The sequence below is a fragment of the Spea bombifrons genome, chromosome 5, assembly GCF_027358695.1.
Source record: "Spea bombifrons isolate aSpeBom1 chromosome 5, aSpeBom1.2.pri, whole genome shotgun sequence".
In the NCBI taxonomy this organism is placed as follows: Eukaryota; Metazoa; Chordata; class Amphibia; order Anura; family Pelobatidae; genus Spea; species Spea bombifrons.
In genome coordinates this window covers 50,380,077-50,406,923 of record NC_071091.1, presented here as the reverse complement: position 1 = coordinate 50,406,923, position 26,847 = coordinate 50,380,077, and the positions used below count along the sequence as shown (strand labels likewise).

Genomic DNA, 26,847 nt, shown 5'->3' with positions numbered 1-26,847 from the left:
AAAACCTTTTTTGACCGTCAATGCAGACCGCTATTCTGTTGATGACAAAGTACACGTTTAATTCCAACAAACCATCACGTTGTAAAACTCGGACGCAATAATATTAGGAACAATGCAACATTCACTGTATACAAAAAAATAAATACACTGTCAGTAATAAAATAATGGGTGCCCTTATCTTTTTGCACATACTTTTTTTAGTTATAGATTGAAGATTTTTCAAGGTGTTCCCTTTGCAAATGCATGGTGGATTCTGTAGAATCCCCGCATATGCATCTATCCCCCCCCACCACCAGTTCTTTTTTGACCAAACACCTCTCCCTGCACATAATATACTTACCTCTAAAAGCTACAGCACTGACTTTATGAACGCTGCAAGTGCTCCCATAGCTCTCCTGCTACTGGTTGGCTGCTTTAAGCAGCCAAACAGTTGCAGGAAATGTTGGATCATGGGGGGCTGCTTTAATTGATGTTCCAGGGCCACTTAATTAATAAACATAACAAAGCCACGTACTACTATATTAACAAGGTATGAATAATATTGCTATAAGTTTGTGGTTTCAATTTAGGTATGTATTTATGTATTTCCTCCAATGAACACAAGTCACGAAATATGCAAACTAACATGCCATGATAAGTGTACAAATATTATACTAACCTTCTGTGAACCTCTTCATTTTGAAAAGCTGGCAACACGAACCCCTCTTCATCCAACTTGATCTCTACATCTAAAAAGAACACAGAACAACAAGGAACATATGATACCTGTTTCATGGTCTCTCCTGATCTTAATTTCAGTCACACTTTATTTTTCCGTTAAAGGGACAGTCCAGTTAGCAAACCTGTATTTTTATTTTTTAATGCATGCTGGTGTCCATTTTTCCCCAGAGCATGCATTCTTAAGCTACGCAACTCCTCCCATGGCCCTCTAATGACAAAACAGCATGCATTAGTTACACATGCTCAGTAGCGCTCCCAATGATGTCAATGAGAGCTCCTTAATGGAAGTAGTAGCAGTCAATTGCAACTATGCTACCAAAATGTGTGTTTCAGAAACATTCATTCATACTACTGCTTATTATTTTACTGGGAGATCAGACCCCATTCACTAGAATGGAAGTTCAACAGAACATGTGCAAGAGGTACCAAGCAATGCTCCTTCCTTTCAGTAAAGGCAACTGGAGGAGCAGTTAATAAGACAAATATCTCCTTTATAACTCTAAACTAACTAGCAATTTGCATGCGCTAAAATGCAGAGGGCTCCATGCAAAATGGCTGGGCTGTTGCTTTAAAATATAAAGGCATGTACTGTAGGTGCCAGTATTCATGATAAATGCCACAAACCCTGCAGGCAAACGAGGCAGTTCCAAAATAAGAAAAATGTTTTGGTCATTAAGAGTAAAAAATTAAGGAAACCGCTGTGGTACTCTGCAGAAGTGGCCAAAATCGTGAAAGACAAGAAGTTAGCCTTTAGTAGATACAAAAATACCCAAAGTGAGGAAGATAGACAGATCTATAAAATTAGGCAGAAAGAGGCAAAGAAAGTTATAAAAACTGCCAAATCACAGGCAGAAGAGCGAATTGCCCTATCAGTAAAAAATGGAGATAAAACATTTTTTAGATATATAAATGAGAAAAGGAAAGTTAAACAAGGATTAGTTAGACTAAAAACAAAAGGCATATATGTAGAAGAGGATAAAGGTTTAGCTGACTGCCTCAATGAATATTTCTGTTCAGTTTTTACAGATGAGAATGATGGAATGGGACCTCAGTTGGGAAAAAAGACTGAATCATTTGAAATATGTGAGTTTATCGAGGCGGAGGTTTTACTTCAGTTGTCTAAGGTAAAGACAAATAAGTCGATGGGGCCTGATGGGATACACCCCAAGTTATTAAAAGAGCTTGGGGGTGTACTAGCAAAACCGTTAACTGATTTATTTAACGAATCATTAGTAACGGGAGTTGTCCCTGGGGATTGGAAAGTAGCGAATGTTGTGCCTATACACAAAAAAGGCAGTAGGGAGGAGTCGGGCAACTACAGGCCAGTTAGTCTTACATCTGTAGTGGGAAAATTAATGGAAACAATGTTAAAGGAAAGGATTGTTGAACATCTGAAGTCACATGGCTTTCAAGATCAAAAACAACATGGGTTTTCCTCAGGAAGATCTTGCCAAACAAATCTTATTGATTTTTTTGATTGGGTGACTAAAGTAATTGATCAAGGTGGTGCAGTAGACATTGCGCATCTGGATTTCAGTAAGGCCTTTGACACTGTCCCACATAGAAGACTTATAAATAAACTGCAATCTCTGGGTTTAGATCCCAATGTTGTTGAATGGATTAAGGAGTGGCTGAGTGACAGAAAACAGAGGGTTGTAGTCAATGGCGTATATTCAGAACAAGGTCTTGTTACCAGTGGGATACCTCAGGGATCTGTACTTGGACCCATTCTCTTTAATATTTTCATTAGTGATATTGCAGATGGTGTTGATGGAAAGGTATGTTTATTTGCCGACGACACAAAAATTTGCAACAGGGTTGATGTTCCTGGAGGAAGGAGCCAAATGGCAAACGATCTAGGTAAGCTGGAAAAAATGGTCAGAGCTGTGGCAATTGGCATTTAACGTGGATAAATGCAAAGTAATGCACCTGGGGCATAAAAACCCAAGGGCAGAGTATAGACTATTTGGTACGGTCCTAACCTCAACATGTGAGGAAAGGGATTTAGGGGTAATTATTTCTGAGGATTTAAAGGTAGGTAGACAATGCAGTAGAGCAGCAGGTAATGCTAGCAGAATGCTTGGTTGTATAGCGAGGGGTATTAGCAGTAGGAAGAGGGAAGTGCTCATGCCGCTGTACAGATCACTGGTGAGACCTCACTTGGAGTATTGTGTACAGTACTGGAGACCATATCTCCAGAAGGATATAGATATGTTGGAGAAAGTGCAGAGAAGGGCTACTAAAATGGTTTATGGATTACAAAATAAACCTTACCAGGACAGGTTAAAGGATCTTAACCTATATAGCCTGGAAAAAAGACGGGACAGGGGGGATATGATAGAAACATTTAAATACTTAAAGGGAATCAACAAAGTAAAGGAAGAAAGTTTATTTAAAAGAAGAAATAAAACCGCAACAAGAGGACACAAGCATAAACTAGAGGGGCAAAGGTTTAATGGTAACATCAGAAAATATTACTTTACGGAAAGGGTAGTGGACGCATGGAATAGCCTCCCAGTGGAAGTGGTAGATGTTAATACAGTAAAGTCATTTAAGCAAGCATGGGATAGGCATAATGCCAAGCTAGATATAGGATAAGGGCAAGTACTAAAGGAGAGTACTCAGAGGTTGGGCAGACAGGATGGGCCTTCTGGCTCTTATCTGCCGTCACTTTCTATGTTTCTATGTTTCTATGTTTTTAGATTATTTTCACTGGGTATGTAAAATTATTATATATTTAAATTGAATGATAACATGACAAGTGCTCCTTGTCTTGAAGAAATATATTTTTTTTAAAAAAACAGTGATCATTAAGACAGGATGATCCCTCCCCCTTCCATCAGTGACATCTGTCTGAGGGAAACAAAGAGGGGTCATCAGGCTAAAAAAAAAACACATTATTAATAAAAATATATTTTTTACATTTTTATCACATAACTGATCTGATCACTGATTAGTGACATTTTAGGTCACTGTTTTTGTTTGGATTCACTTATCAATGTCAGTCGCCTAAACTCATCAAAAGTGATCTGGTCATATTTTTATTTACAATAATTATTTTATTATTTTAACAATTTTTAACCTAATAAATTGCTATCTCATCAATGATTAATGACTCTTTAGGTGACTGATTATTGATCATTTTCACAGATTGTCAGCCAATGACCTAATCTGGTGGGTATATATTACACACAAGTACTTCATTTTTACCTGCACAATTTAGTCTAAAGCTAAATTTGCGTATGTATCACAGACGTGTATCACAGCCGAGATTCTAATTGCCGATCTTACCCAGTGTGTAGCAGTAAGGAGACTGTACATGGGATGCAAAATACATTCTTGCCCCCAAGAGATCTACTAATCCAGACTTCACTCTGTTGTACAGATGAACATCTACTGGGGATTCCAGGGAACAGCCAGTTGTAGAGAAAGTCTTCAGTCTGTATTTAGGAAGAAGAGTTGGGCCCTGCAATAAACAAACATATGATATAAACTGATAAATATTGCTCAAAAGAAACACACAGACACACTGAGGTAGCTCTGAGGCTTGAAGAAGGGCTATACGAAACGCATTGCTTTTAAAGCAGCATCTTAGTTCTTTTGTGTTTTCGTGTATACTTATGCAAGTGTTTTTCTACTTGAATATGTTGTTTGTCTTTTTATTATATCCTTATATTTCATCAATAAATTATATATTTTTCTTAATCCAGTGTTTGTATTTTTCACTTTATATTTTTTCTACACACACCGTCCATTTTTGTTGACATTTCTGATTTCTCAAAAGAAGTTACTGTTATTGCCCAATACAGTCGGTATAAAACAACGCAATAAAGAATATCCATAGTAGCAGCCCATTTATTTTGTTTAAACGTATACAAGACATTTGAAAGACAAAAAACTTGATCCCGGTTTGAAAAAACAAAAAACATACAGTACTGTGCAACCATTTTAGTGTGAAAGTTAGAATGTTTTCAAAAATAGACATGGTAGGTTATTTTTCTAATTTAACAATAATCTGAATCAATCCTTCACGTATACGTTGGCATATAGTTACGGGTATGATATCGGACAGGTGTTAATGATCCTCAATTTAATACATGGGTTGAAACATAACCACTAACTGAAACAGCTGTGCAGGGTGAATAAAACTGGGTGAGAAACAGTCAGACTCACCAACAAGGCAAGGTTGCTGAAGCCAGTTTAATGTCAAAAGTGAAAGACTGAGCACAGCAACAAGACATAAGGTAGTTATAGTGCATCAAAAATAACAACCTCGACAGCCAAGGGTTCACTGACATGCCATGGACTCTCATCGCAATCGGCAAAGAACAAAGCACAGGAAGTAGACAGGTCTCGGAGGAGGCATCCAAGAGCAAAACCTAAATAATTTTGTTACCCATTTAGTAAATGTATCTCCTTTATGGTGGTCCACACATGTAGATCCAACATGCAGCATATGTAAATGGCAGCACACATGATGCAGTGGAGGGTAGGCCTATTTACGTATGTTAATTGCTGCATACACTGATCCCTGTCTAAAGCAAAGAAGCTGCTGAATAGTCACAGACTACTAAGTAGGGTTCTCTCCCCTACAAAGTATTGCATTTAAGTATATACATGACACTTGTGTACACTACATGACCAAAAGTATGTGGATACCCATCCTAATTATTGTGTTTAGGAGTTTCAGCCACCCCCATTGCTAAAAGATATATATTTAATGTTTTTAGGTCTATACATGCTCTCTCCATAGACAAACATTGGCAGTAGAATGGGTTGTAGTGAAGAGCTCAGTGACTTGCCACTAGAGGACTGCATTGGGATGCGGGTCCCAAAAGACCCGCCAAAAAACTTGCGGGCGGTCTTTCGGGTGATATTTGTCAGCACTTTACCAAAGGATTTTGCACTTTATTGGGAGTCCTAGATAGAATAAGCACTTTAATTAGTACACAGTGTACCTTATCTATTTATTTTACTTATTAGTGGAGTGGTACAATACATATATTATTAAATTACACTTTACATCAAATGGAATTTTTTACTGCAGTATTTAAATCAAATTACCACAAAGACATTGCACATAGTGCACTTTATTTTGGTGAAACTAGAGATAATATTATGGTGCTATACATACTTTATATTGCAACTAACGTTACATCTGCAAACAGAAGCACTTTATATTTATCTGGAATCTACCTTATTAGGATAACTGGGGTGCAATATATACATTAAGCATATGACTAAATGATATTGCACAAACAGTGCATTGTTTTCTGGGGGAACCAGAGAGTATATTTCATATAAATAAATATATTTTTATATTACACCTGTAAACGGGCGTACACACCTAGTTGGAACTTACCTCAATGGATATAGCCCAATATATCTTCATCAACTGCATCTTATTCAACGTTTACTACCGGAAGCACTTTATGTTTATTTAGATTCGTATTGCATTGAAATTTTTACTTCAAAACACATGCTTGCAAATGATACTATACCTCATAAAACGGGCATTCCAAGGTAACAGTGAGAAATAGCTGCGTTAGCTGTGATAGCGCAAATTTGTCCAAGTTTCCAGTCTGATCTAAAATGTAAAACAAGCATTTTGAATATTACTCTAGTAATATAAGTAGTGGGTTTTACCATTGACAAACAATTTAAACACAATGCATGTGGTAATATTGACACATAAGCAAAGTAATTGTAAAATTTGCCTCGTGAAATTATTAGTAAGTTAAGATGCTACCTTTTAAAGGCCAGCTGTAAAAAACAAAACAAAAAAAAAACCTACTGTACCGTACTATAAATATTTTTAGCAAATTAAATCCAGTGAATTTGGAATTTATAGGTATAATTCACAAGCAATCCGTGAACTGCAGGTTGGTTTTTAGAGTTTATGTATTCAATTGAGTGCACCTGTACCATCAGGCAGTAGGAGCAGAAAAGCTTTACATTTTTATATTTATATATAAGGGGGCAACAATGTCTTGCTCTACATTAATTTTATATAAAATAAGTTTAGTAGATGTGCTAAATGTATGATATGCGATTCTTCTAAGTTTTACTGTTGCAAGCAGCCATACTTTTTAAGAGAAAGTGAGTAATAAGTGTGAAAAAACTCTGAAATGTTTGATTTCAAAGCAGACTGGCATTCAATTTTACATTAAGACTAAAACCACATGGGCTATTTGACATTTGCAGATGTGGTTTTAAACGTAGTATTCCGTATCTTAAATTATTCTTGATTCATGTTATGCTTTTCTAGTGCCATCTAGTGGTTAAAATATGTTAGTAATCTAACAAGAATTTCACTGCAGCAGAGATTCCATAGAAAATTCAAAGATCTTCCTGAAACACAGAGCCGGCCTTAACTCCTCTGGCGCCCCCCATCCCAAAGAAAAAGAAAGGAAACCCCCCCTCTGCCCCTTCTCACTATCTACCACCCTCTCTGCCCCTTCTCACTGCCTCCCCCCTCTGCCCCTTCTCAAAAAGCCCTAATACCCCACATATGCCATTCTTACCCTCCCCTGACTTACCAGTGCTTCCCTAGACTTGCCCCCGTGCTTTAGATTCCTTGGTGTCTAGTGGGGCAGCCGGTGGAGGTCTGTGCTATGACGGAAAGTCATGTGATGCTCTAGAGGAAGTGCCGGCAGCAGCGGAGTCCACCAGCCAGAGAGGAGAATCCAGGTCCCCAGCAGCGCTGTGGGGGATCTGGATCTTAGTCTTATAGTCAGACCTCTATTTGAGGTCTGATAAGAAGACAACCTCAAATATAAGACGATATAAAAACTTTGTCTTATAAGCGAGCAAACAGGGTATATTAGTTGACGTCTTTTTCAGGAAAAGAAGTAGATTAGCTGCCTTTTATTATTTTAAGGGAAATTGAAGACAATGATTATGGCAAGTTTCAAAATGAACGAGGCATTTTAATACTCAGTATTGTCACATGAAAAGATTTTCAAATTTACAAAAATACGAGGGGTGTACTGTGAGATACTGTACCTTGTTTCTAAAACAATGGTATCCTCCATCTGTATTTATTTAATGAGGTTTTACAAGCAGTTGTTTTACAACACTATTAAGATGTACCTAGCTCGTTATATTTTCTTTTTTTTTTATATCACTTGGCCATTTAGACAGAAAATGTCAGTTAGTTATAGGTTACTCACATTACTAAGCTAAACCCTACATAAAATACATTGTGTACATTCTGTAAACTCATTACTATGGGTTTGAGTAAAAATGTCCTCTAACAAACTTTGTTTGTTTTTTTTTGTAGTTTATCATATTATCACTTGCAATATTTTCATCCAATCAGTGTTCTCACATTAAGGCTCAGAGTGTATTGATATTGGCACCTATTATTTACGTTGTAGACTAAATGGGCCCATTGTTCCTTCGATTTAAAAGGGAGCACGTTCCTTGTAGCAGCCAATCAGTGGCCAGAATAGTTGGAGTGCAGCTTCTGCAGCAGGCTGCCTCTTTTTTGTAAGCATTTTAATTTTGTGTTTGTTTTAGAAGAATGCACAGCGAGTCCCTTTAAGTTAACCCTGAAACACCCAAAGTAAATCACCTACCCAGTTATAATTCTTGCCTTACAAGAGCATATCAAAGTACATACGAACTCATAAGTATGGGAGAAACTCTTGCTTGTTCTTTTTGGGTTTGTTACATGACTGGGAAGTTATCTCACCATATTTTAGGGATTTTCGATTTTTTGTTTATAGTATCAATCCATACGATAATGCACAGCAATAAATCACAATAAAACATTACTTTTAGACAAAAACAAGACCGTCTACCCTACAAGTTATATTGGGGCACACAGGTGAAAAAGATGTAATATCGATAGCATCACTTAAAATGCAAATTAATGTGCAGTTGACTTCTGAATTTGTTCTGCCCAGGAGCCCTCAAAGCTCCTTCTAATCTGTGAGAGATAAACAATACCAAACATAGGCATTTACACAAATACCATATACAAACGTTAATATAAAAATAACAAATCTCACCTTGCAGTTGCTGTAGAAAATAAGGATTGAAAATCTTAGCCAAGAAATTTACAGGAAAGCGCTCTAAGAGTATGCATGAGTGCAGAAGGTTAAGCAGGGTGCGTGGATGGAACTGAGAGAAACGGTTGCTCAGAATTCTCTCCAGCTTTCTAAATAATGTTGCAGCATTAGGTGGCAAGTAGTTCAGCTTTCCAAATGGTATAATTTGCTGAGCAATCTGTAGGGTGGTGAAATTCTCGGAATTATATACAAAACTTTCAGCCACAGCATCAAAAATAGGCTTGGAAAGGATCAGCTTTTTGTCGCAGTACTGCATTACGGTGCTAACTACCTGTGGTGACATAGAAAAGGCCATTTTCGAGACATGCCTTTCCAGGGCTTCAGTGAAGTATTTGTCACTATGTTCAAAGTTTGTCATGGCTACTAACACTTGCACAAGCTCTTCATCTGTAAAGTAAGGTATGTGCCTTACAGAATTTTTGCACAACTTTATCACCAACGGAACAGCTTGTCTTTGCTCAAGAACCACCAAGGCACTAAGTATGGAGCTAATCAATCTTGGATTCAGTTGAGAGGTGATATATATTGTTGCTTTGTGCATTTTATTTAATAGACCCTGATATTGCCCCCTCTCACCCAAACCAGCTTGAAGCAAGCTATAAACCATTGCAATTTCTTCAGGTGACCATTCGTTGACATTCTTCTGCTGCACCTGATCCATGATAGGTTGCAACATAGCACATTTGGGGCCTTCAATTTCTAGTAAGCTTTCCCCCAGAATGCAAAGGTTTTGTATACTCATCTCTCCTTTGTCAAGACGTTCTTGGCTTTCGGACACTAAACGCACCATCAAAGTACTCCAGGGGTCTACACGTAGTTGAACCAGGCCTTTTAAAGAATTCACAAGGCCAGTATCAGATAGCCTCTGAGAATTTTCCTCAAGTTGTACGCAAATAGCTTTAAAAACAGGATTTTCAAAAACATCACATGGATTTAAAAGGATTCCATTTTGTGTTTCGACTTGAACAATCCTAAGCAAAGCTGCAGATAACATAGTGTCATTCAAAAACCCAACTGAGTCCAATAATCTAAATATTTGCTTGCAAGAACCAAGCTTACTAAGGTCTTCCATGAATCTCTTTTCATCTACCTGCTTTTGACTGCTCCCAGTGTCTCCATGGTGGCGCACAGAGCACCCTGCTACACAAACGTGGGGATAGAAGGCAGAAGAAAGATGTCTTCTGCTCATCAACGGAGCCAAGCTTGGGGTGTTCCTGAGCGTTTTACCACCGCAGCATATTGTATGCATAAATCTCCTGTCCGTCTTTATACTTGTTAAGGTTTCACTTAGGTTTCGTCTGAAGGCACTTATCACGAAAGAGGTGCAAGAACGAAAGCCGTGCAACTTCATTAAAGCCATATTCCTCTGTCTAAAATTAGAAAGAAAATGACAACCGTAAAAGAAAACATTTCATGATCCTGGCATAGGCAAAGTCTGCTGAATCCGGTGCTAACAATATCATCTATCACAGGATCTCACAGACTGGTAAAACAGTATTTTAGCTAGATGTAAATGTTATAAACTACACCTTATTTGGGAATGTAAGATAATTTTGTAGAAATTACTTATTCGTAGTGAAGGGCATATTATGTGTGCAAACATGTTCTTCAACAATGGGCAGAAATTAAACATTATTACCATCCATTTCATTTCTGTCAATTTGAGTAATTAACTGTAAACCGGAAATTCTAAAGTAACAGCAATGTATACATTATAATATTCAAAGTGTGGGCAAGGATTCCTCTAGAAAAGAAAAAAAAGCAGTAAAGTAATAAGTACAATTAGGGTTCCTAATTCTCCAGTTTTATTATCATCCTTAAGGCATTTTTATGGGCATATAGGAAAAATGCTTACTATCTGTGGTTTATGCAGCTGATTCCACACATGAATAAAATATATATTTTCATAAACTGAATCAAACCACTCCCATAACTTACAATAGCCAATTTAATAAAAATATAATGGGTAGTTACAGTCTTTGAAAATATCCCCATATATTTGGCTACAGCAGCAAAGTAACCTGCCAACTAGAAATGTACAAAAAACTACATTAAACTATAATATATATAAATTATAACTGTGGGACATATTTGTAAACTGAATCAGTTGTTGTCCTTGCTGGTTATATATATATATATATATATATATATATATATATATATATATATATATATATATATATATAACCAGCAAGGACAACAACTGATTCAGTTTTTAAATATGTCCCACAGCTATAATTTTTTTTAAAACCAAAACAAAACACATAATGGTATATATGGACCAATCGACAATCAACTTTAGACCAAAATTACCCTTTAACGATGATGTGCATGTAAGTCAGCTACTCACGGTTTACAGTTATGAAATATTTATATGATTTCAAATTACCTTCGGCGACAGCAAGTTGAAGGCTATTAACCCGGAATATAATCATTGGGTTATGCGCGTTTAACTTTAACGACGGAATGTATAAATGTACAGTCTATTTTTACAAGGTGGAGCATGGCTGAAACTGACAGAAAAACTATATAAGATAATTCCAATTTACGGTTGCCCATAACAAAAATGGCTCCCCAAGACAAAATCAGGTATGTACTCTTAAAAACAGACCGCTCCTCCCTTAAGAAACATGGCTACCGACGACCCCATGACGATGGCTGCCGTATTCCGCTCAGCGATAGAGTTCCGAACAGCCAATCAGAGTCCGAGCCTGCGAACTTTAGCTTCTGACCCTCAATTGTACGGGAGCTAAAGGGATTGGTTACTTTTCTCATTAGAAAAATCGCTATACTGTGTGCCGGTGTAACGTGACAGGTGAGAAAACGTCTTGAGTGGGTAAAGTACTGTATTAATGTTAATGCTGATCGCGTTTTTTAGTGTATTTGTCCATTTCTAACTTCACGACCACGTGTCGGTATGTCAGATTGCCTCCGGCAAAGTAGAGCTTACACAACCCGTACTTATTCTGTTTGTTGAATGCTGGAATCGGATACTTAGAGGCCAAATAAATATTCTAAAGGAAAATGTCACGTTATTATTATTTATTGTTTTATATATATATATATATATAGCGCCATAATATTCTGTAGCGCTGTACAATGGGCAGACAGGCAAAGTAGTATATAACATAACAATTTGACTTACATAAATAACACGTGAGGAGTGCTCTTACAATCTTAAAACTTAAATAATAGCGACGGGCAAATCATTGCGCAGATCTGTCACTTTAGACCTGTCATTTGGTCAGTCATTATCATAAGTGTCTTATATAAAAGCAGAACACACGATTCAGGATGCTTTCACCGGATATTTGCATTTGAGTCTCTGTTAATAATTCGCAGAAATAAATCCACTTTAACTCTTAGTAGATCACTAAGCGGTGACATTATTATTTACATTACTACATTACTTACTATTGTACAATAGGCAAGAATTTGTAATGTAATCAAGGTGACATGCAATTAATTGAATTATTATTAGTAATAATAACGCAATGAATTTAACTTCAGTGTGAAAGCCATTTGTTATAAATTTTACTTCGGGGTGATTGTTATTAAATTGATACTTGCCTAAGTTACTTTAAAGTCTATAAGTATCACCACGCAGTGAACTCCTAAAAACGAACGTTACATCACAGCGGCATGCTGACTAGTATATAATAGTTATTCGTTTAGTAGCTTAAACACACTGAAGTAAAATTCATTGTATTATATTTTTACAATCAAGTTACTTAATGTCATCATTTTAACATCTTAAGGCTAGGTTTCCACTTGGGTTTTTGTCCGGCGTTTTTTTCTTGATGAAAAACGCCAGGAAAACTGCCAAGAAAACTGCCACTGCATTTACCTGCGTTTTGGCGTTTTTTCTGGAGTTTTTTCTGGCGTTTTAGCCTTTCTGTGGAAATTGCTTTTTTTGACCTTAGGCAGTTTTTCCAGCCTTTACAAGTTAGAAGTTTCACCCAGCTAAGGCTAGATTTCCACTTGGGTTTTTTTTGCTAAAAACGCCTATAAAAACGCCAATAGCGCCACCTGGCGTTTTTTTAGTGAAAAACGGCTGCAGCCAGATGTTAGCTGTTCTTCAATAGGAAATCGCAAAATGCCATTTCCACTTGGCGTTTTTCTGTCTGGCGTTTTTTCAGTCCTCTTTGGCGTTTTTCTGCTTTTTGGGCTCTGTGGCAGTTTTTCAAAATCGCAGCATGTTGACACCAAGTAAATGACATCAGGAGAGGGCAGATACTTGCCATTTATCCTAATCCCTTTTAGCTGGGTGAAAGGGATTAGGATAAATGGCAAGTATCTGCCCTCTCCTGATGTCATTTACTTGGTAGACCCTTTTGTCTCTTTTCTGTGGTTTGTAAGGCATGCTTTATTTCGAATGTCTGCTCCTCTGGGAAGATTGGCCCCAAATGATGGTGCAAATTATTTGCTGTTGCTTTTGGCACGCAGGATCCGGTCGCGTATGTTTGTTTGTAATGGCATGTTTGTTCCAAATGGTGTAAAATTCAATATGAACCAGTCCAGGACTTTGTTTTGTGTGAAACTGTTTGTTTTCAGCCTATTTCTCGTAGGACACACAGATACTGGGTCCATCCTCTGCATTGTAACTGTGGAAAAAACGCCATAAAAAACGCCAAGGCAATAAACCCACATGGCTTTTTCATGGCGTTTTTTCTCTCCCATAGACTTCTATTGGAGAAAAAAAGCCAAGATTTCTTGCAAAAAACGCCAGAGTGTCAACATGCTGCAATTTTGAAAAACTGCCACAGAGCCCAAAAAAGCAGAAAAACGCCAAAGAGGACTGAAAAAACGCCAAACAGAAAAACGCCAAGTGGAAATGGCATTTTGCGATTTCCTATTGAATTACAGCTAACATCTGGCTGCAGCTGTTTTTCACAAAAAAACGCCAGGTGGCGCTATTGGCGTTTTTATAGGCGTTTTTAGCAAAAAAAAACCAAATGGAAACCTAGCTTAAGGGTGTTTACATCATATGTCAGCATCCTGTTTGTTTTGTGTTTTTCCCAATTATATGTTAGGTTTCATGAATAATGTCAATAACAAAAGTTATGGTGGGTAAAGGTGATGTAAAACTCTTCCACTTAAAATCACGGGGGTAGTAGATGCATTATTTAATTTTTAAGTGGAAGGGTTTTCCATCATCTGTCCGTGAGTGGTGATCTGGTTACTGCACCTCTTACCTGAGTTTTGTCTAAAGGCTGTCTTGTACAGCAGTCAAATACTTTCAAGGGGTCCATGTATAAAGTGGATATTGAAAGGTTATCATTATTGACCTTATTTGCATTCGCCTACCCAGAATTCCTTGTGGTTGTGGCAGCACCATGAGATTTCTGAGGGAAAAAACAAGCCTTCTGAGTTGTCTGGTGTCTGTAGATGAGTGATAAATAACGTCAGAATCATTTTTAAATGGTGGTATTTGAATGTTGTCCCAAAATTCAGTTTTTAATAATAATTTATAATATAATAATATATCATAAGTGGGTACCAAAAAATCTCGGGTATAATACGCAAGTGTAACTTTACACACAATTTTGTAGGTAAAAATTATGCACTTGTATTTAATATGCATCCCTAACTCAAGCTTCACAGTTTATTTCTACAAAATGAAGACACTTACATATACTCACACTCGCATATACTGACACTTGTACATGTACACACTTAAATTCACTCCATGCCTCACATACACACACATCAGCAGAAGGTCCATCCCTTGAGGTACAGCGAATGGGTCTGTTCTCCTGCTCCCTCGTAGTCCTCTTCTTCAGTCTCCAGTAGTGGCGAGCATGGCCACCGGCAAAGCCCTCTCCCTCGCCCCAGCACGCTGACTAGTCTGATCGCCAGGATATGACATCACTTCCCGGGGCTCAGACACAGCCAGTGTGAGGAGTGTGGCATTGCAGTGTTGCATGGCTTTTATTATTATTATTATTTATTTATGGTTTAATATACCTCCTTTTCAGTAAACTGTGCCTATCTTACTCAAGATGTTATGGTATGTAAGCTGTAAGCAACAGAAAAAATATGCAATAGTGGCCTAAAATCTTTAAACCAGTGCATTGGGGTGCTGTGGGAGTGTTATTACCAGAACAATGTGATGGAGTACTCCTGTCTAATTGCACATTAGAGCGCTGAATCTAGTACATGGGAGGGCATAATGTGGCCCAAAGGTACTACAAAGAAAAACCATAAAAAAAAGCTTAAAGAGGATCTCTTCAGGTTGCAAATGTTGCATAAAGCTTTTTTTTTTTCTTCTTTTTTGTGTACAATGATTATGGATTAAAGTTACTTGCTTTATGAGTCGTTACCGGCGTTTGGCCATTTACTTTCTACCAAAACCATTCATTACAGTGAAAGAAAGCACCAAACCGATAGAAGGCTTGTTTACTTCATCTAATGTGAGTACAAGGTACAATCTTTTTTTTTTTTTTTTTGTCTTTTTATAGTGCTAGCGTTTGATTTGCTGTGGTTTTATTGTAACATATGAATAAGGAACAATGAGCAGGAATATTCTGATGGTACCTGTGGTGATTCCACCAATGTTATCAAAATTACCGTTTGTATGTTCATTATTTGGTTGAACTATACCTGCATGTCCCAAACCACATTGTGTCCCTTTTTGTCACTTCTTTATTACACTAATGAAATCCAAGTTTTTTAAAGAGCTTTATTTGCCTATGTTCGACTAGCAGCATGCAAAACGCATGGGTAAAAAAATATTACAATTAAAAGTCTGCTTAAATGATGTCTGGCCTTTTAATAGCATTTTTGGAATGCAGACTCTAACGTAATACATGCCATAATGGCTTTGTACACTAAACTGCCACAATGTATGGTATGGTTTCAATAAGTACGTATTTTGTCATTTGGTTTAGCCTTAGTGTAATTACTCATAGTGCAAATGGGCCAAAAAACGGTTCAATTTTTTTGTGATTTGGCCCTTTGAGTTTCGGACCTAATTCAGGAATTGAATTTGTTGTTGCTCACGCTCTTTCACACTTTTCATACAAAACAACAGAATGCAAATGAAAATTCAGAGCTCTCTGCTTAATTTTTGTTTGTTTCGTCTTTGTACAAACTAACAAAACATCTTCTTATGAATCAGAAAGCACAAGTCTTGTAAATAAGACCGGAGGGAAATCTGGTTGTCCACAGAGCCATCAATTGCTTTATTCCTGTATTTAATGTGAGATACCGCCATATAAGCAGGAGGCAGCTGGATCTAAATAGTTATGTCCTGAAACATGTATAAACCTATAATTTGATGGTGTATAAGAACCATTTGGCCCATCTTGTTTGTTTTTCCTATAGAAAGACTTGGAACTCAACCAGTCCCTGGTCTTGTCAGGACAGCCTTATGCCTGCCTGTGCATGCTTAAAATTCCCTCACTGTATTAACCCCATTCCATTTATCTAACAACCTCTTGGGAAAGTAAAACTTCTTTATATGAGATCCAAGCTTCTGACCTAACTCTTATGTCCCTTTCAGGTGCCCCTACTGATAGCATACCACATTCTTTTAACTCTCACCATAGAGAATAGGAGCATCCATTGAAGCTAGCATGATAGTTTTCTAGCATATTTTCTAGCATATTTTGCATACAATTAATGACAATAAGAGTGTTATGGTGTGTGTGTGCGCAAGAAGTGTACATACTATTTTGACAGGAACCAAGGCTGCTGTGTCTCTCCCAGGGAAGCTATGCTTGCTCCCTGCTTCTATGTGGCAGTTTCATACCTTTTTGAGTCTTTACATCCCACCAATGACCAGCTGAGTTAAGAGGAGAACCTGGAGGAACCGTGGGAAAAACACACACTTCTTATCTTGCACCATTCCAAGCAGATAATGTCAGTGGGGGATTGAGACAAGACCACCAATAAACAATGAATGTTTATACATGGGGACCAACGAAAGTTAGTGAGTGTGTGTAAACACCTGGCTCTGGGGTGGGGATAGGACAACAAGAAGAGGAGAGTTGGTCTCTAATCAGTGACCAATCAATGGAGAGCTGCCTACCTTCCCCATGTTAAGCTATGGAGAAGACTGGCCAATCACCTTAAAACTTTGTGGCAAGGTGACCAATCGACGTAGCACCCACACTCTTGGTTTTACTCAGAGGGAATTGAGACAGGCAACCTGACCGAACCCAGCATCTCTCTTAACCTCTATTTCTATAATAAAATCTAATTGTTGTCATAGAAACTGATTATTGCATGTCTCTGTGGTTACTGTGATGTTTTGAAGTGAAACAGATGGCATCTTTAATACTTTTTGAGTAAACTAGTTTATTTTAGTGAGTGTAACCATGTAAACTAGCTTTCAGGATTTATCCCCACTTTTCCATTTGCTTTTTACAGAGCAGTTGGTGTTCTACCATGTGTGGCACACTAAAAAGGAGGTTTTTGCTACTATACGGCACACAGCAAGGGCAGGCTAAAGCTATTGCCGAGGAAATAGGCCAACAGGCAGATCACCATGGATTAGTTGCGGATATTCATTGTCTTAAAGATATAAATAAGGTGAGACTCTAAAATGTGGTACACTACTTTTTGAAAATTGGGTATGCAATAGCAAATGAAAGGATTTAGCAATTTTGTCAAACCAGTATGGTGAATGTATGGTTTAAACAGCTAACTTGGTAAAAATGGGGTTTGAACGTAATATTTAGAGCCCCTAAAAATAATTGTTGCTGGCACTCACTTTAGATATCATATAGATGAGTGCATAATAATAGTATAACATTTCCGTTGACCATCTTAATTAATACCCACAGTTCGTGCAGAGTTCAAGGGATTTTTTATTCCCTTGCCTAAAACTACCTCGGACAGATCGCTGATTAGAAAGCCTAAATGGTCCAGAGGACAATTACAGTATTTATAAACAAAGAGACTGGGCTCCAGTAAAAGAGAGATGATACCATGACATCTGTATTAATAGGTCAAGCTAATGCCTGTAAACAAATGAGTAAACTATACAATAGTGGGTTAGAGATACAAAGCATTGTATTACCTTGACAATAGCAAGATACAACCTGCTAAAAAGCTGAGTAACACTAGTCGCTAAATAAAATAAAATTATGGTACCCTTATCTTAATGATTTGTTAACTTGTAGGCCTATGGAACTAACCTTAAAGAGGCGCTCCAACTATTCTGCAGAACCTCCTCCTCTAATGCATTTGTCCCCCCCCCAGGTGAAATGCATCTCCCTGCATGTGATATACTGCCCTCCAGACTGCTGAGGTGCTGGCTCTGGTGAGCACTGCATGCAGGGGTCTGTTTAGACTTCCCATTGAATTTAGTAAGAGCACTTTCCGGCCACTGATTCACAGCTTCAAGCACTCAATCAGTGGCAAGAAATGCTGGGAAGAAGATTTTGCAGTATGGCTGCAAATTCTGTGGCTGCTTAGTACTTTAATATGCATTCTTGTATAGTAGGGCTTTCAATTGGACTATCCCTTTTTTGGGGGAGTGATGTAGAGCTGATTAATATTGCTCTGTATATATTGTGTGTTTTTCATGTTCAAAGAATATGCTATAATAGTTAACATTGTTAAAATAATTTCTAGTTCAGCTTAGAAAAAGAAAGAAGCCCTGTGGTTATTGTTGTCTCTACAACTGGCACTGGTGATCCACCAGACAATGCTTTAAAGTTTATGAAAAAAATTAAAAACAAGGAGCTGGCAGAAGATCATTTTTCTCATGTGAGGTATGGATTGCTAGGTATGTATTCAATGCACAACAGTATTCCTTAGCATAGTAATGACGTAACAACACAATTGTAACACTTTAGCACAACTTTTAACATTTAAAAAATACATTTTATGTACTGCTAGCTCTCTAATGGGTTGGTGTGTTTTTTTCAGTTTTTTGGCCTAATAATTGTCTGCTTTTCTTCCATTGACAGCTCTTTGAGTCTCATATTAAGGTCAATTGTACAATTACTTTGATGTAAATATTCTCAAATTAAAGCTGAAATTCGGCACTGTAGTGGCATGTTGATTGTTTCATTTCAATTCCATTGTGGTGGCGGACGTAACCAAAATTATTCAAATTGTGTCATATCAAGAGATTTATTTTATGCATGCCATGAGGGATATTTAAATTAACGATGACTTTTATTAATGATTAAATATATTGCTGTAGAATAAAACCCTAAAACAAACTGGGGTCAAAAGTGGTGTAATACATACTATATAATAGAGCCCTGGGCTGGGCTGTTTTCTTAATCCATGGTAACATGTAAAAATAATTGCCCACTGCTTTCGCCATCAGTGAAAAGTTTATTTTTATGAGAGAGTATTAAAATTAGCGCTATATATTGCAGGGAAAAGAGTTAAAATACTGGCATTTTAAAAGCCCATGAAGTGTCTAGTTTTTTTTTAATGTATGATTTGATGGGATAAATGCAATTCAAAGATGTTTCAAAAATAGGACATGGGCACAGACTGAGCAGATTTTTACCCCCCTAAAAACCCCAAAAATCCATGCATGGGTGGGATCACTGTACTCAATTGCTGCACACATAGTGGGGTGTTTGACAGTGACATATACCAGGAGCTGCAAATTCATATCTGAGTTACACTATGTGTGGGGGGGGTGGACACAAAAAAACTACCACAAAGTTTCACAAAGGCTAGTAGTCATGGAAAGGGTTAAAATACTAGCCTTGAAATACCCTGGGGTTTCTGGGTTTAAAAAATATATGGTTTGATGGGGTAAGTTAAGCTTACCAGCTTCAAAGAAGTCCCAACTAAGACATGAGGCAGAATGACCAGATATAAAAAAAAAAACAAAAAAAAACAATGCCCGATAACTTGCAAAAAACATGAGAACATTGGGTATTTCTAAACTCAGGACAACTATTAGAATCTGCTTAGCAGTTTGTTTCCATTAACATTTGTTGAAAAATGAGGAAAATATCTTATACTTTTTATTTTTATAGTAAATTATATGATACAATCAAAATGTAAAGAAAGCCCTTCTTGTGCTAAAAAAAACCTCAATATACAACTTGTGTGTGTGTACAGTAAATGAGAGAAGAAAATGATACCTAAATACAAACCACATATTAAAGGGAATCCGTGTATTTATTCTCTCTCAACAGGTCAGGCTCATGTCACGATGATAAACAGTAGTAATAATGAGATATAAATCATTGTCTTTTGTAATTTATGTGCATGACTAACTGCAATCATGTCAAGAAATAACAATTATTTTGAAATAACACCATATATATAGTCAGAAAGCTAGCTAGCAAAACTGAACAAATATAGGCAACTTTAGAGAGATCCTTCTTTTATTATTATTTTATTTTTTATTGCTTTGCAGGACATAGTGGCTTGCTAAAATTGGCAGAAACTGATTGTCTATAATATAACTTAAATACTTCTTTGAGTTTTGACTGATTTTAATAATTTGCGATGGTCTGGTATAATGGGAGGGTACTGCCTTCTGCTCCCCTAGGGAAGAGTTCCCCTCATTAAAATAAATATCATATGCTTGTTGATAATCTGGACCACATTTCCCATTTCTTAGATAAACATTTATACATTTATGAAGTGAATTGTGGTTACCCAAATATCTTATATTTCTTCTCAGCACTTGGAGACTCTGAGTATACTTATTTTTGTAATGGTGGAAAAATCATTGACCAACGACTTCAGGAACTGGGTGCAAAGCATTTTTATGGAACTGGTTATGCAGATGATTGTGTAGGGTAAGATTATTTATCATATATATTATAATTTTACTATTACTAGTAATCATGCAACATAAATGCCTTAAACTGTACAATAGTATATTTCAGACACATAAAAGCTAATTGTTTTTCACATGTTTTATGGACCTCTGCAAATGATATCAGTTTTGTTTTCTGTTATTTTGGTATGGCTATGTAATTTTTATGATGGTTACTCACACACAAAGGGAAAACGCTCTGCTAAAAGATCAATTATTTAAATACAGCTCTAGCTTCCAGGTCTCTTACAGTGGTTTGTCATGTGCTCATGGAGGCAGAGATTGCCTTCAAATTCCACCTTTTACGCTATCATGTTCACGGATTACATCTGTTAAGCCATAAGACGTATTTGCTTTTTTATATACAAAAAGTCAGATATTGTTAGTACATTTAAAAATGGTTTTATATTCGATTTTATTTTATTTTTATTTTTTTTTATTTTTTCCAGAAATAATTTACTTTTTTTTTAATTAACTGAAAAAGTTTCCTTAGTGTGTATAACTCTTTGCTGGTGATTTTGCCTATGTGGTCTCTTTTCCTAACGAGAGGGAGTTGAGGAGAGAGGAGTTGAACACACTACTCTCCCTGTAGTTAATAAACACCATAGTTTCCTGACCACTGTTTTAAGATGTTAATGATTAACCCATCACAATGATTGCACAAGTGTGTCACAATTTTTTTGTTTATTTAAAAAAACTACATCATGAACATTTATGTTTGTTTATATTGTGTGATCTAAAAAAGAAAAGACACCATGGGAAAGCACCATATTTCCCCAAGTATAAGACACACCTTAATTTTGGGGCCCTAAATTAAAAAATATATATATATGTATTGCATAAAGTTATTGTACCAAGAGACGCTGCTGAGCAACACAGAGCTAAGCAGCAGGTCCCCTTTCCGGTAAGAATAAAAAAAAAAAATCTACCACCACTGTATAAGATGCACCCAGTTTTTGGACCCCAAATATTTCTAAAAAAGGTGCATCTTATACATGGGCAAATACAGTAGTACTGACAGAACTAACTGTTATGGCCTGCGTCTTTTGCTTTCCTTAATTCCATGTTTTTCGTAATGTTGATTGCAGGTTGGAGCTTGTTGTAGATCCTTGGATTGAAGGCCTGTGGACTGCGCTAAAGAACGAACTCGCTTTAAGGACAGAAAATCAAGATATGGATGCCGGTACCGGTGATCATAATAATGTTAACAATATTAACCACAGGACATCTGAAGTACCAGAAGATTTGGACTTGCAAATACAGGCAATCCACCTAGAAGCAGCTTTTTCTTCAAATGGTTCATCAGATAAAGATATCCAGTTAGAGGCTCTAAACGCCGCTGAGCCTTCTCTTGTCCACTCAGTTCCTCCTCTGTCTCAGTGTAGCCTTAATGTGCCCGCTCTCTCTCCTCCATTCTTGGATGTTCTTATTCCAGACTGCAAAGGACTGGTAAGCACATGCAAACGTAAATGTAATTCAAATATGTGTTTCACTTTAGGTATAGCACGTAAAACAAACGAAGTCCAATTCTTTAAGTAGAAGTCTGAAGAAGATATTCGGTATATTACTTTGCGTATTATTGTCTGTGCTACAAAGCCTGCATTAATTTAGTTAGTGGTGAAATGAATTTACTTTTCAGATCTATTTTTATTTTTATTTTTTATTTTGTGTATATTGTCTAGAGAAGTAGATGATAAAAAAATAAATAAAAAAAAATCCCAGTGTAGCAAGCACCAAGCATGTTTTGTTTAACCTATGAGGTTTTAGGGGGAAATCATATTTTAAACCAGATGTGGATCTTGAAAATCTCATTACATTCATTTTGCCTTTTTGAGCAGAAATGCATTATTTATTCAGTTGTTGATTACAGTGTGTATAACTAATTGTCTTTAACTATGTTTTTAGGATATGGATCCCTCTGTGCTTTATCCAGAAAATAATGTTTTTAAAGTCCCGATAAGTCTAGCAGAGAAACTTACCTCTGCAGATGCAGTGAAAGCAACCTGGATGCTGGAGCTTGACGTTTCAGTATGTAGATAATTTTTTTGTTTGCTGTGTTTTTCCTTGTTAACCCTGTGCAAAAAAGTATTTCCAGAAATAAAGACAGAGCTGGCGCTATAGAATTCATAGTCCATTCGGTAAGGAGATTTCTAAGGAATCACACTGATTTAACTATGCGTTATGCAGAGCCAGCAAAGCTCTCCTTGCGGCAGAAACTCTCTCGAGTTGGATCTTTGTAATGTATAGCGAGGTCAAACTACAACTCGCCTGTAAACTCATATCAACTCTTCCCTCCATTGTAAATCACCTTAACGGAGAACTCCCATTATTTTTGAATTCCTAGTATCACAATAAAACTAAGTTCTAGAAGTATTGTATCTCTTTTTAAACCATTTTTGAATACTGTCACAGCTACATATTTGGGATTTTATAGTTGGCTTAATGTACTTAACATATTGCCCATAGTAAGCAATAGAAGGCTCAGTCTTAAGTAAGTGTGTCTGACTGGGTAATTAAGAAAGTCTGTGAAGGACTACATTAGCGTTGCCATAAAGAATACGCTTAGTGTGGTGTTTTATGCTGAAGTAAAAAAAATTCTGTGGGGAGACCCCCCCTTTAAAATTGCATGCTGAAAAATGGTGCAAGTGAATGTTGCTAAGATGAACCAAATAGCTCTTTTGGTGACCTTGTCATTTCAGAACACGGACATTGAGTGGCAGCCAGGAGATTCGTTTTGCGTAGTTTGTCCCAATCCTCCATCAGAAGTCGAAGAACTGCTTCAGAGGCTTGGACTCTTGGCAAAGAAGGACTTTCAAGTCTCTATAGGCGTTAAATCCAACACAAAAAAGAAGGGTATGTTCCGTTGCTTTATCCTCTGTATGTGGGAATGGATTTTGTTATGGTTTTATCCCAGATATGACCCTTCCTAAATAAATTTTTAACAAAAAGGTAACAGAAAGATGGAAAATGCACAGCCAGTTTGGAGGGCAAAGCAGCATACTAGTAATGTGTAAAGAAATGTATTGTAGAAGCATTTTGAACTCCTTAACTATTTTAATACATGTTGAAACAACATAACTTCTGAGCACATCAACATTTAGTTTCTTAACTAGAACCCTGAGTTAAGGATCCTTCCCATTGCTATTATCCGTCCCAAATTTGCTAAGGCAGTCAAAACAACTGTCCTTGTATTGGAATGCTGGGAAAGGGTTGGCACTAATAAAGGGAAACTAATAAAGAACTTTGATGTGACCTTTGCGTAAATTCCAATATGCTTATTTTTTTTCATTAAAATTATCATCAGTGCCCGTACTAAATCAGGAATTCATGTTTGGATCAAATGCCCAGACAACAGGACTTCTTTTTTGTGTTTTAAAATACAAATTGTATACTTTTAATTTAAAATTATAGCTTTATAGTGCATGGTTTTTATATATATTGGACTTTATCATTAATATATTTTTTTTGTCCATAGGAGCCTCGTTGCCCAGTTATATTCCTGAGAAATGTTCTTTGCAATTTTTATTAACTTGGTGCCTTGAAATAAGAACTATTCCTAAGAAGGTAAACACCCTGCCTATTAGTTTTTGCATGTTTTTCTAAAAATCATAGTAAAATATGGAGACCCATTTTTAAAAGGAGAAAAGTCTGCAAGAAAATGTATAGTTTCCTAAAACAGAGTGTTAGGTTCACTATCTACCTGATTACAGAGCAATCAGTGTTGTGGACAGATTATTTTACAAAAAGACAATATAAACATTGACAGGAAATAAGTACCATTCAACCTATGTAGTCTGCACGTTGTGAATGCTTACCTTTAATCATTATCGGTTCTTGGTCTTGTTTTAGCTTCATTATAGCCATATGCCTATCCCAGGGCCCTACAAACCCCAGGGTTTTGCGGAGTTGCCATCATGAAACCGACCCCCATGCTTTCCTGTGAGGGAGTGATGTAGCGGGTACCGGTAATGCAAAGCGCTCGCCTTACTTTGACCCCACAGGAAAGCATAGGGTGCCGGATTCACAATGGCAGAAGAAGGTATGGCTGGTCTCCACAAGGTTAGAGAGGGAGGGCTGGTGGGAGTAGTATATGTGAGTGTGTGTGTACTGTAGTGTCAGAGTCGGTGTGTGTCTGTGTGTATGTATGTATGGTGATGGAGTCAGTGTGTACATGTGTATACTGTAGTGTCAGAGTCGGTGTGTGTGTGTGTATAAATATATATATATATTGTGTATGTATATAACTAGTGCTTGAGTCAGTCTGTGATTGTGTCTGTAATGTAGAGTTAGTTTGTATGTGTGTAATTTTATATGTGTATAATGTGGTGCTAGCATGTATTGTGTTTATGTTACACACTCATGCTAATGCTATACTGTATGTCAGCATATAGTGTTACAGTGTGTGTATTGGTGTATGGCATTAGCATGTGTTTACATTAGCGTAGCGTGTTAGTGTGTGTGTTAGTGTATGGCAAGGTTTGACAAACCCCAGGCGCCAGGAAAATAAAAACATGATTAGAAAAGAAAAAAAAAACTGGCTCCTAGATACAAACCAAATTTGTCGACCCCTGGCCTGTCCCATGCATGTTTAAATTCCTTTACGGTAATAACCTCTACAACGGGTTTCACTCTCCTACAGATCCCAAAGAATGGTATATAGTTCTTCATTGTTTGAGATTCTGTTTTGACCACTAGATGTCAGTGTTGTACAACTGAAGGATGATGTTTTCAGAAACCTTTACAGAAAATAATTTGCATTATTACTACGGTAGTAGGAGGCATTTTTCCTTTAGTATTGAATGGAAAGCAGACCACATTAACTTGCAACTCTTGAATGTTCAGCAATGTGTTAAGCAGATGTGTTTGCTAAGAAGTCAAGTGGTTATTTGAGCACATTGATGAAACACCTTGCAAATTCATTTTCTACAGCCTTTAGTTTTGCCTGTTACAGGCAAGGGCATGCAATAAGTAGGGAAGGCGTTACCTCGGGAGCCCATGGACAGGCTCTACTTTCCCCTCTGCATGTGCCATGCATGCGGCTGCTCATGGGCAAGCTGTACTCTTCTCCTATGGAGAGGTCAATGAGAGGTCAATGAGGCAGTTTATGGAGCGTTCCTATTCTTCTACTTCTCTTTATAACTTCCTTTGTGCTGCCTTTTCAATTAGGTTTTTAACTTCTATATTAACTAGCATATATGCCCCTGATTTAAATTACATAACCAAAATATCTCTCCTGAAAAACACGAACAGACATAACTACATTTTCCAAAATGTATTAGATCCAGAGTCTGCAATCATTTTTTCCCGGCGTATAGTGGCAGTACCAGAGGGTTTGCTCTTTCGCCGGGACAAACACTAAAAAGAAAACGAAGGGTTAAACTCCGCCCCCCCCTTACCCTATAACCGCCCGTAGCGGCATGGAGAATCAGTTCTTTTTTGTCCCGCAGGGACGAACACTTGGCTCCGGCTTCTCCGGTTGAAGATTTCAACCGGCACACGGGTTGTGCCGGCCAAGGGGGTCGGGCAGTCCGTTCGCTCCCCGGGTGGGAGCTCGGCTGCCGCTCAGCTACTCCGCGTTACAGACGGGTTCTGTAGCGGAGGTTTTACAAACGCCAGGAGGAGGAGCATGCGCAGTTCAGTGGAACGCACGCCCGGGTGGCTATGCGTTCCACTGATGATCCGGCCGTGCTACAACGCATGCGCGGTTCGGATCATCCGGATTTGGCGCCAAATTCAAATTTTGGCTGCCTATAAAAGCTGTGCAAACCGGTCTGACCACAAGAGTGTGTGTCAGGACAGGTTTTGGCCGTGTTGTTTGACCCCCACACGGTTTTTTTGGTGATCTTGCTTTTGATACACCAAAGATTATGTTAACCCCTTCATCTCCAGAGAAGGACAAAATGCCTTCTGCTCCTCCTAAAAAGGCTTCATGTAAGTCTAAACATTTGGCGTGCCTTGAATGTAATACTCCTCTCCCAGACGGCTACAAGAGGAAGACGTGTCAGCAGTGTTTAGCAGATATCCTGGCTAAAGAAAAACAAAAGGATATGCAGTCTTTTCTATCCTGGTTCCAGGATAATTTGTCCCAAACATTCCAAGCATTTAAGGAGGCGGCCAAGCCAACAGTATATGACAAGCCAAGTAAGAAACGCAGGAGAGATAGTCCATCTACTTCGGAATTGTCATCTGGGGAATGTTCACGTTCATCCAGGGATGTATCCAGTTCGGAAGAATCTGAATCAGAATCCGGTTTTCCCCCTCAAGAGCTGGGAAAATTCATTAAAGAAGTAAATCATGTTT

The 26,847-nt window shown here is 37.5% G+C and overlaps 2 protein-coding genes across 2 annotated transcripts in view; one reads left to right on the top strand and one right to left on the bottom strand.

Annotated features, from left to right (window-relative positions):
* FASTKD3 (FAST kinase domains 3) overlaps nucleotides 1-11,321 on the bottom strand; it is a 14,073-nt gene extending 2,752 nt beyond the window's left edge. Inside the window, exons 1-6 of the mRNA XM_053467979.1 lie at nucleotides 11,185-11,321; nucleotides 8,736-10,165; nucleotides 6,222-6,307; nucleotides 4,012-4,186; nucleotides 659-728; nucleotides 1-35 (exon numbers count right to left, since the gene is read on the bottom strand). The exon at nucleotides 1-35 is cut by the window's left edge and continues 80 nt beyond it. Coding sequence (XP_053323954.1) covers nucleotides 1-35; nucleotides 659-728; nucleotides 4,012-4,186; nucleotides 6,222-6,307; nucleotides 8,736-10,155 — 1,786 coding nt within the window. The 5' untranslated portion in view covers nucleotides 10,156-10,165; nucleotides 11,185-11,321. The remainder of the gene's footprint in view (nucleotides 36-658; nucleotides 729-4,011; nucleotides 4,187-6,221; nucleotides 6,308-8,735; nucleotides 10,166-11,184) is intronic.
* A 188-nt stretch (nucleotides 11,322-11,509) lies between these two features.
* Nucleotides 11,510-26,847, top strand: part of MTRR (5-methyltetrahydrofolate-homocysteine methyltransferase reductase) — a 37,211-nt gene continuing 21,873 nt past the window's right edge. Inside the window, exons 1-9 of the mRNA XM_053467460.1 lie at nucleotides 11,510-11,610; nucleotides 15,096-15,208; nucleotides 17,169-17,330; nucleotides 18,378-18,531; nucleotides 20,410-20,527; nucleotides 21,636-21,996; nucleotides 22,453-22,575; nucleotides 23,247-23,400; nucleotides 24,023-24,111. Of these exons, the coding sequence (XP_053323435.1) occupies nucleotides 15,107-15,208; nucleotides 17,169-17,330; nucleotides 18,378-18,531; nucleotides 20,410-20,527; nucleotides 21,636-21,996; nucleotides 22,453-22,575; nucleotides 23,247-23,400; nucleotides 24,023-24,111 (1,263 nt within the window). The 5' untranslated portion in view covers nucleotides 11,510-11,610; nucleotides 15,096-15,106. The remainder of the gene's footprint in view (nucleotides 11,611-15,095; nucleotides 15,209-17,168; nucleotides 17,331-18,377; nucleotides 18,532-20,409; nucleotides 20,528-21,635; nucleotides 21,997-22,452; nucleotides 22,576-23,246; nucleotides 23,401-24,022; nucleotides 24,112-26,847) is intronic.